A 10,749-nucleotide genomic window follows, 5' to 3' on the forward strand; every position below is an offset into this window, starting at 1 on the left:
AAGTTTAGATTTTGTTTACTTGTTACTTAATTTATAACATTTATATTTATAAAAAAATATGTCTAGGCCCCCTGGATCCGTCCCTGATAGCCAATAGGCAATAGGCATGCACGTAATGTTATTATATAAATCTACCTATAATGTCTATTATGTATATGAGACGGTAAAGTTTGAACTAAACTGCGTAGCTCTTTTTACGTACACTGTACATGTGTGTGTGTGTTTAAAATATTTTATTATATAAAATACTATAGTACATTTATGACAATACGAACAATGATAACATTATAGACAACTTAGCCCCCCCCCCCCTCCCGAAAATACTATATTACAATAATATGTATTTTACAATCCTAGTTTTCGATATTAGTTTTGTACTGTCGTATATCATAATATAATATTTGATTATATAGTCTATATAAAGGGCCGCCTCGAGCGAATACAGTGCACTATAGGCGAAATACAATTTTGCAATTTTAAATGTCGCTCCCTTAGTGGGTTTTAGTAAGTCCCTGGCTCGCTTACACCTCGAGCCGGTCCTGACTGTATAGATCGTATGCTATAATATTATAGACGACGTCCGTGTTTTAATATTGTTTCGACGTTTGATTTTCCACAGCTGCTCGACGACAAGTGATGCTTGAATCGGCCAGCATAGCATCGGGGGTCAGCGTGGCGGTACTGTTGGTGTTCATAATCTGCACCACGTTTTACGTCAGGTCCAAGAGACAGCGGAAACTCAAGTTGAACGCAGCCGACGTCTCGTAAGTCAGCCAGCTGCAAAGTTGTCACACAATTATAAACCTTTACAAATATAATACAATATAGTATCGTCTAAATTCGTTTTTTTATCTTGTTCACAGAATGGTAGACGGCAACTGGACGGACGCGGAAAAGCGGCCGTTCTCGTATCGTCCGAAGCACACGATCATCACAATTCCTCTAAAGACAGTAATCACAGTGAGTGTATATTATGTTATTATAGTGCAATACCCAAGTATAATAATACGAAATACGAGCCCGGTATTCTATTGGACGAAAACGGATTATTTTTTTTTTTACGAATATAAAACCCACGCGTTTATTTTATTTTCCGTTTTTCGGCTTTAATCATTTAGGTCGTCGGTCGTCGACGATTATTGTTGCTGCACACGTGAATACATAATAATATAAATGCCGCCGCGTCTCGTTTAATTAAAAAAAAAAAAAGGAAACGCTAATAATAATGATAATAATAATACACTCTGTGCGCCTTAAAGCCCAACACATGTATGTATATTCACACAACCACCACCGTATAGATGATTGTCCAAATATGGTGCAGGCGGGTATGCTAAGCAGCACAGAACACACACACACGTATTAAAATATACATTATACATATATAGAGGAGTCGGATGCGAATTTGATCTATACGTTAATATATGGTTTTTACGATCTTTTTATATGCTCGTCGTCGGCGTTCTATTCTTTAGGAAGAAAGAAAAAATATATACGGCGGCAGCGGCGGCGCGTATATAAAACTATACACTCATTGAAACCTTTTTTTTTTTTATATATATATATAACGTCGGGAGGGAAAGAAAACATCGTGTGCGTATATATTATCATTGTTATTATAACTATATTATATCCTCTACCGTGGTAATTTAAGTACAAATCGTGGGCGAAATCATTGTAATTGAGACGTGAGGTTGGTTATAATATATTATGTTAATGTCCGAGTTATAAAAAAAAACAACAGACGCGCGTTTATTATAAACTTACTACTACGACGATGACGACAGTATAATATGATGGGAAACGATATTGTTAAATATTGTGTATAAGTACTTGAAATAAAAATACGATTTTTAACGGATTGCGTTTGTTTTTCTTTTCCGCAGGAACAGTCGACGCGATCCTCCGGCGACGGCCGCCACCGCCCCGAAGATAGTTCGCGACAAGAACCTTTGATCGTATGAGACGACTGCAGCTGCTAATTATTCCAAAGTTATTATATGTTCAGGAGAGCAATCCGTGCGGACGACAGATGACGATTTTTTTTTCACGGGGAGATCAATACAATATTTTTGGTGTCGACCGCAACACGCCGCGGATACTACACACACACACACGGCGAAACAGTCGTTCAGCAGCCATAATAATAATTTATATATTATTACGATACAGGCACAACAATTAATTACGACACGAACACACGCATACCTACACACACACACAACGTCACGTCGTCGTCCCGAGAGCTCAACGCTGAGGATTTTACACACACGACTCGCGAAATAAAATTTGAGAAATTCAAAATCGAATGTAATAAAATTTTAACCAAAAAAATTGTTTTTTAAACGGACCGTTTCAACTGTAGTTGTGTATCACGTGTACTATGTGTCGATAATTGTTTATTATTGTTTTGTGAGAGCATCGCCGTGGCATATTCTGTAAAATCGACGACGTTTATATTGACACATAAAATTCGACTAGTTTTGATGTGCGTTATTTGATTATATTAATTTTTACTGTCGTCGTCGTCGTCGTCGTCGTCGATCCCCTCTGGCGTGTGTGATGTCTGCACCGTCGTCGCGTTTTTCTCATATTATTATTTTGCCCGTTGTCCCAAATATTATTAACGCAAATATACGTGCCGCTATGATAGGAAACGCACTCGAAATTGATCATGTTATAGTGTTTTATATTGTATAAAATCGTAATTTTCGTGACATTTTTAACTTCAAACGTATATATTAATATATAAAAAAAAATCGTCTGAGCCAATATATATATATATATAATTATAGGTACATACATACATAATATATTATATGTTTATAAATATATGATATAGTCATTATTGTGTTTTGTTTCCGTGATAACAACATAAAAGCATAGCGAGTCCGCTTGACAAGACTTTTCGACTAGTTGTCTCATTAATGGCTCACACACTCCCCACATAGTATGTATGTGTATGTATATATTTATACATATATATAAATAAATGTATATGTATACATATTTATATATATATATATATATATAATTCTGCGAACCTATCTCTATGTGTATCTCCACCATAATATATATATATATTATTTTTTTTTTATAATTTTTAGAATCATTGTTTTAAACTGTTTTGTTTTTTCCTCATCCCGTCTTATTATTATTAATAGTGGGTTACCATTTTTTTCCCAATGCTTACTAATGCGTAAAAAAAATTATAACTAAAAAAACCGATTGTATTTTGAAAACGAGGAATTGTGAATATTTTTTTAAAAAAAACAAAATGTCTTTTCGATTTATATATAAAAGAAAATTGTGTAAAGTGGTAAATTTGAAATTTATGCGTTTTTATATTTTATATTATTATAGTTATTTATTTATTATTATTTTTAATGTAAATTATTGCTGTTATTCTCTGTTGAAAAAGTAGATTTGTATTATTGTTTCTTCGAGCGCACCTACTACCAGATTGTTGTTATCAAATTAAGCTTACTGCCCCATGCCCCTGTGCCCCCTCCCCCCCTCATCCCTCCAGCCTGTGTGTAGTTGTATTTATGTGTATAATGAATTTTAGATACGCTAAAATAAAAATCCTTTTTTGCAGTATATTGTATGATATATATATATATATGAATATTATATTATATTATATAACTGTTGTAAAAAAAAAGTTTTTACAAAAACAAAAAAAAAAACAGAGAAATCTACCAGTTCCTAATTTTTTTATTGTAATAATTTAATATTAATAATAACAATGGTAAAAAAAAATGCTATAGTAAATTTACGATATTTTTTAGTTATTGTAAATTAAAATAAACTCAAAATATATACCAAACACTTGTTGTTACTGTGTATAATATTAACGTTGACGTATAATATTATATAGTGTTTAGTACTGTTTACATATTGTTTACGTACAGCGTGAGACGCGGTGCTGGGTGGGCGCTCTCAATAAATTATAATATATTTTGTATTTGTTATATGTATATAAAACTAATGATTTGTCGCAACACTTCCCGGCCGACGGGCTGGCCGAGATTCGTTTGACGTATTTATTTTTTTTACCATTCGAATCGTAACATTATGTTTCCTATATGATCGCCACCATCGGCTGCAGTAGTGTCAGTGGTGACATACAAGGGATCGCGTTGGCGCTCTTTGTATTTGTTGACAGATTTGTCATTGAAATATTGGTAGAATCTTGTCTACCTCACAAATAATAACCTCTTGCAGATGGTTTTGGACATTTTCAATGACAAGTCACATTTTTTTTTAGTTTGAAACCGTATTAGCTAGATATGGATACTTTATAATGATATTAACTTGCATCTTCTAAATTTCCTTTAGTTCAATCATTTTTAATTAAAAAAAAATAATAATAATAACCATTTTGCATGATGTACCTATATATTCCTGCTAAAGGTATTATTTGTCATTTGTATATTACCCAATTGATAGAACAACGAACGATGTTTAAAAATTCCCAATGATAAATAATAGTTTTTAAATCTGTAAGTAGGTTACTCATTTTAAAAGCGGCTCTCCTCTTGGTTGGCTGTTGATAATTGGCATTTCACGGACAATTTTGAAATTATGCCTCTATCGTCTGGTCGTCCGGCACCGTTCAAGAGCCATCGTAAGAGACGTTATATTATTAAACTTGCCCAAAATCTTCAAAAACCACGAGCGGTATAGTTAGTAATATTCGCTCTGCTGTCGTGTTTCGTCATGTGGTCAACAATATCATAATTGATGATATCCAATCACTCAGATTCTGTACATAATATCATTGTCTTACGACTGACAACCCTAACCCAGGTATGATGTCGATATGTAGAGTAAAAAAATATATTAGTGCTGTATATCAGTGCGTGTGCGTTTCTCACTTGGAGAGCGGAAAAAACACAAAAAAGAAACAAAACTATAATATTATATGCTCATTTGACACAATTTATGCATAGAAAATGTTTTTATTTTCTAAAAAATGTCTATTATAAGTAATAATTTATAACTGAAATACTTGAATCCGTAACTACCGTAAAAGCTACCGTACAAAAATCCTGTAAAAGGTAAGTGACATCATTTCGTTGTTTATTGTCTATATGTTGCGTTTTGTTTATTAGATGCAATTTTTGATAAAAAATCGTGAAATATATATTGTACACTATATAATATATTATCATGTCGTTATGAAAATTGTGAATCTATTTTATGTTATAACTTGTTATATTATAACAGTTTATAATGATATATTTTTTTTTTGTCATAAATTTAAACAATAGCGTAAAAATAATTATAGTGATTGTAATAAAACATTTATTAAATAAGTATACGTTTGGAATTATAATACAAATGCACTTAATTATAATACATACCTATTTATTTCATAACGTGTTTTGACAGTCAGTTATTTTTATTTTGTACAAAGTCACGATTTCTGTTTTTTTTTTTATTCATAATTTTCCAAGAATATTTGATTTGAATTGGGTCTTTTGGGTCGTTTCTAATAATATGATAATTATGCACACAAAGCTAGCTATTCAATAGCCGTATTCGACTATTCAAGAGAGAGCAACGGCTTACGTTAGAATCGATAGATAATAAATTATAATGTTTCTTTTTTTGCTGACGACGATGAAAAAAAAAATTTTACAGTTGAACATAATTGTATTTAAAATTTAAAAATACAATAACTAATAAGTCTATCAAAACGAGCGTGTGATTAGGTAAGTACTGATTAATAATTATTATACACAACATTATATTTAAAACCCAATAACCATAGACAACTCGTCATAATAAAAATAAAACGTAGGTATATTAAACGCATATACCTTATCATTCACAACTCCTATTCTCTCTAATTTACAAACTTTAATTAAATTGTTGGAAAATTGAAATTTGTTACGAACGCATTATATTTAATCATTTTTCGAGATACGAATATTTTTTGAAATTATTAATGCCGTCTGGCTCGCATCGTGTATATATTCAGTGTTGAACTAAAAGTACACTGAAATATATCCATACACACAGATGGAATAATATGCTTTTAAATGTTGTATTTGTTAAGTAAATTTGAATTTATTTTAAATCAGTTTACCTAGTCTAATTGGTTGATTTTAATTTAGTCGGTTACCGCGTGGATCTCCGTTTTTCGGCATCAATAACGATGCGCCTCTTGAATTCGACGTCAGTACGTGGGATATAATGGGCAGATTTTAATCAGATTTAGGAGATACGTTCTTAAACTTGATATCAACCAAAAAATATTGTATGCTGATATTTCTGATATCGTTCTAGATTAAAAAAATAATGTAATAAAACTGAGGGTTCCACAAATTGGATATTTACCCAAGCCGGAGTTCGCGAATGTATTCTCCTTCTGTACGCGGATTAGACCTGTCCAGGGACATGCGACAGTAAAAAAACACGTCACATAATTACACATACGACAATACCTATCGTTAAATACACATTAAATCGGTACGCTATTATTGTTTAATGAGCTTACGGTGAGGAAATGTGCGCAATATTTTTTTAATGAAATATGCTGACAACATAATATAGGTATCCACTGCAAATAGTTATGATTTTTTACTAGTAAAAAAATCGTATAATATTGAGCGTAAATATAGGTGGTAACTTATATCGTCAAAATTAAAAAGCGGGTAAGTGTCTGTTGTACAGTAAGTTACAAGTGGGATAGGTCAATGTACCTATAATGGATTGTATTAAATTTTATTTCAATGGTATAATATCATTATTGTACCTATATAAGAAAAACGGTTCTGGGTGGAGACGGTTTGTCTGTCTGGATATTTTATATTGTTATTATTAATTATTATAGCCTGTAGCTATAAGTTGAATTAATATTATAATATTATTATTTTTTATTCGTTTCTATGGTGATAAACAAAGCGTTAGAAATTAGAATCTTAGCGGTTTTTCGTAATTTGTCGGTAGTTTTTCCCGTGGAATTAAATAGCTATTGAGAAAATCGAAAAATGACCTCAATTAAGTACCATCTTGATCCGATTTTCCAAAAGATAAGATCCTATATTATGTTGAAATCGAAGCACTCCTTCTGGTAGACATTTTGTATACAGGATAAAAAAAAAAAAAATAAACACCATTGTAAAACCAGTAAAATATTATGATGTAACAATATTATTAATACTATGATATTTTAAATGAGTAAAATAATACTAGCGACATGGTATAAGGTGTTCGTTTTACTCTACTAAATTATATTACTCGCCCACTCACATATTATTATAATTTCAAGCGGTAAAAATCTCAAATGCACCTTTTCAAGTACGTTATAAGTTTGTGCTCTGTGTCGCTATAACACTGTACAGATGTCGAAATCCGAAGTATAACTAAACACGTGAACATAAGTCGTAATACTGCACAAGTGAAATAAAAAATTCTCGGAACAATGGACAATAATACATAGGATATTATAATATTATAGTGTATATTACCTACCTACCTACCATTCTTGTCAAGAATATTTTTCAAATGTTTTCAGAATACGTATTTAAATATTTGGTGTAATTTGTATTTTGATATACGCGTATTCGAATGCTGTCTTTCAAATGCATTTCAATATAAATACAAATGCATTTAAAAGTATTCGTAATACTTAACAAGTACATTTTTGTGGTAGGTATATTAAAATATGTTTGTACGTTAATCACAAATGTATACTTAAAATTATTAATAAATATATTTTCAATAATTTCAGAGTGGTTTATGATAGTGGTATATGATACTATTATCATATACTGTAAAGTTAATTTCAACAGTGTAGATATGAGTTTGAGGTATTTTTGTGTATCTGCGTATTTAATGAAATCTTAAAAATTCTCAGTAGCATAATATTATACCGGAAATATTATTTTAATCCAATTTTTAATATTGTAATAATCCATCTACATAATATATAAGAATCTAACTTGATTTTAGAGACGAAGGAAACCGGTTTGTTCGTTTATTTATTATTGTTATTATTATTATTAATTATTTATTTATTTGCTTGCACATGCATTTTTCCATTTGAAATATATATTATTCATTGAACAAATAATTAATTGTTACATTTTTTTCTACCTTATCTCTATTCTATAATAAAAATTATAAAATTTACCACTCCAGTGGTTGAATTAAAAATGTAGGATACATAATTTTCAGAAATGAGCAATAACAATAACTACAATATGTAATTATATTATATTATTTGTATAGCCAAAAATTATAAAAAATAATATTTTCCGGAAGGTAGTATAGTACAGCTAGTATATTAAATAGTAATATCGTTCGTTGAGATACGAAGGTAAAAAAAAAAAAGGAATTTACTATTCTGGGACAAAATACAAATAAAAAAATATTTTGAATGTATTTAAAAATGCACTTGTCAAAAAGGGTTTTAAATACCAAAAAAGTATTTAAATACTATAGTATTCAAGGGTTTAAGTATTCAAGTATTCGTTAACAAGACTGCAGTTGTACCTACACGCCTACCTAAGGATACATAGTATCCGAATATGTTGTTTTCGTCCTACACAAGTACGAAATAGCAAATTTTCGTTCACCGGTCTGCTGTTAGTTCTGATATTGGAGTGAATTGAACTATTATCAAACATTTCGCTCATCTAAACTGATAACTGCGGGAGTCGGAACTTCGTGCGATTGCATATTCAAAATCTGATTCGATACAAATTTGTTGCTTGATATATACAGTCGAAGTACAAAAAGATACGCATACTGTATTGCATATTTGGCCGTAAATTTATAAGATTTTGCATGATTACTGATTAGTAAATTTGTTACCTACGATAGGTAAGGTCTTATAATATTTTTTCAATAAAAAAATATTTATTTTTACCAAGAGGTCGTGGCCTCTATAGAGTTTCAGAGAAAGTACGAATATAATTTTGTACTCTTAATAACATTTTAACTAGGTAATGTAAAAAAATGTTTAAAAAGTAAAAATCACGAAAACAAATTTTTAAAATAACGCACGGGATAATATACTATACTGTCTATACTGGATATGTATCCTTTACCTCTAGAACCAATCATAACCCGTCAGGGTCGGGTCCCCAGACAGTGGATTAATGCTTTACTTTATTAATGTAAATACTATGAACAAATTTGAAATTGACATTATAAATATTGTGTTGGATTCCAATGATGCTTTAATTATTAAAGTTTAAAAAAAAAAACTTTTTTTTGACGAGTGGAGCATATAATATTTCCAAAAACCTTAATGTTTTTTGAAAGTGCTGCCGTAGTCTTATACGCGAAACGAATCGCCCCGTATAATACATTTATATAATATCTTACTGTGGGTGATATTGCGCCATCGCGGCGATTTAGAGCCTATATATCGACCGTCATCTGCAGTCAGTCTGTCGGTTTCATACCCACAGCGTACGTAGGTACCTATACGCTGGTACGTATTTAGAAAACGCGTCTTATCGGATGGCACTAACAAAAAACTCAAATCGTAAATACCTATAAGCATTACAACTCATATTTTCCATCTGAAAATGACGTCGTGATTTAACAAAAATACACATAATACGGATTTGCTAGAAAGTATACATATATACAACCTTAATAGAAAATGTTTTAATCACAGCGAGAGAGATTAAACTCTCGGTAGTAAAAAAAAAAAAAATGTATAAAACACGTGAACGGGGAGGCTCCTCCCCCCATAAATGGCAAATGCGTGCGGAATCGGACTCGATCGCGCGAATGATTTTCGAGAGCAGTGGTCGCGCGCGCCCGTTTCGCCGTCAAAACGGAATATTGCCAGTTATCGCGTGTTAACCTCCCGCGCGCGTGTTCGCGATAATAAATCGGAGCACGTACAGCATGGGCAGGCACTGTAAATTACAGTCTGTAATATATAATAATAATAACAGTAAACTCTATACCTACCTATATAATGTGTATATACAACGGCGGCGGGCAGGTACTTACCTATATATATTGTGTGTATTAAAGAGCTGATGGTTACCTCGCCCGCAGTCGTAGGTATATATAGGTAGTACCCACGATGTTATTACGATCCCGTGCGAGCAATATAATGTACGAGAAACGATTTTTACGACAAAACGAAAGCGAACGGCCGGGCGCGCGAGTGTGCGGAAAACACGTGTAAAAAATAAATAATAATAAAAACAAAAAATTAACGTGAAAAACGAAGGTACACGATATTTACGCGTGATATAGAGGTACCTAGTAATTATATATTATATATGTGTGTTTGGTCACATTTTATCGGCTCGCAATTTTATTAATCCGCGACTGTTGCAGCACGCGGGGACTGTAAAATAATATATTATAATAGGTTAACTATATACCCACTACGCATAATTACCTATGTCGCGCCATCAACGCGCGCAGTGTTGTTTAAACATTATATATGGTTTACTGCCGGAGCAATTATTGCAGAGTCGTGTTTATACTAAAAAACACAAAATAAAAATACACCCGTAGGTACCTGCTACCTATATAATATCATTGATTATATCACATCACGAGTGCACGAATTTAACTACTGTGTTTGTACTCGCAGCTCTATATTATTATATTATGTAGAGTGGTCTACGGAGCGTCGTTTCAAAAAATCTGAGATCATATTTTCAAATTTTTGAGATTTTTTGTACTATTTATAAGGTTTATAAGGAATGCTCTGTGTGTAGTAAGTACTAGTAGTCATGGTAGAATTTTTTGGGGGGC

The 10,749-nt window shown here is 31.7% G+C and overlaps 1 protein-coding gene across 1 annotated transcript in view; it reads left to right on the forward strand.

Moving 5' to 3' along the window:
* LOC100575788 overlaps positions 1 to 2,967 on the forward strand; it is a 39,640-nt gene extending 36,673 nt beyond the window's left edge. The window contains exons 5-7 of the mRNA XM_003243492.4: positions 620 to 764; positions 864 to 960; positions 1,887 to 2,967. Coding sequence (XP_003243540.1) covers positions 620 to 764; positions 864 to 960; positions 1,887 to 1,964 — 320 coding nt within the window. The 3' untranslated portion in view covers positions 1,965 to 2,967. The remainder of the gene's footprint in view (positions 1 to 619; positions 765 to 863; positions 961 to 1,886) is intronic.
* Positions 2,968 to 10,749: the final 7,782 nt, after the last annotated feature.

The sequence above is a fragment of the Acyrthosiphon pisum genome, chromosome A2 (assembly GCF_005508785.2).
Source record: "Acyrthosiphon pisum isolate AL4f chromosome A2, pea_aphid_22Mar2018_4r6ur, whole genome shotgun sequence".
In the NCBI taxonomy this organism is placed as follows: Eukaryota; Metazoa; Arthropoda; class Insecta; order Hemiptera; family Aphididae; genus Acyrthosiphon; species Acyrthosiphon pisum.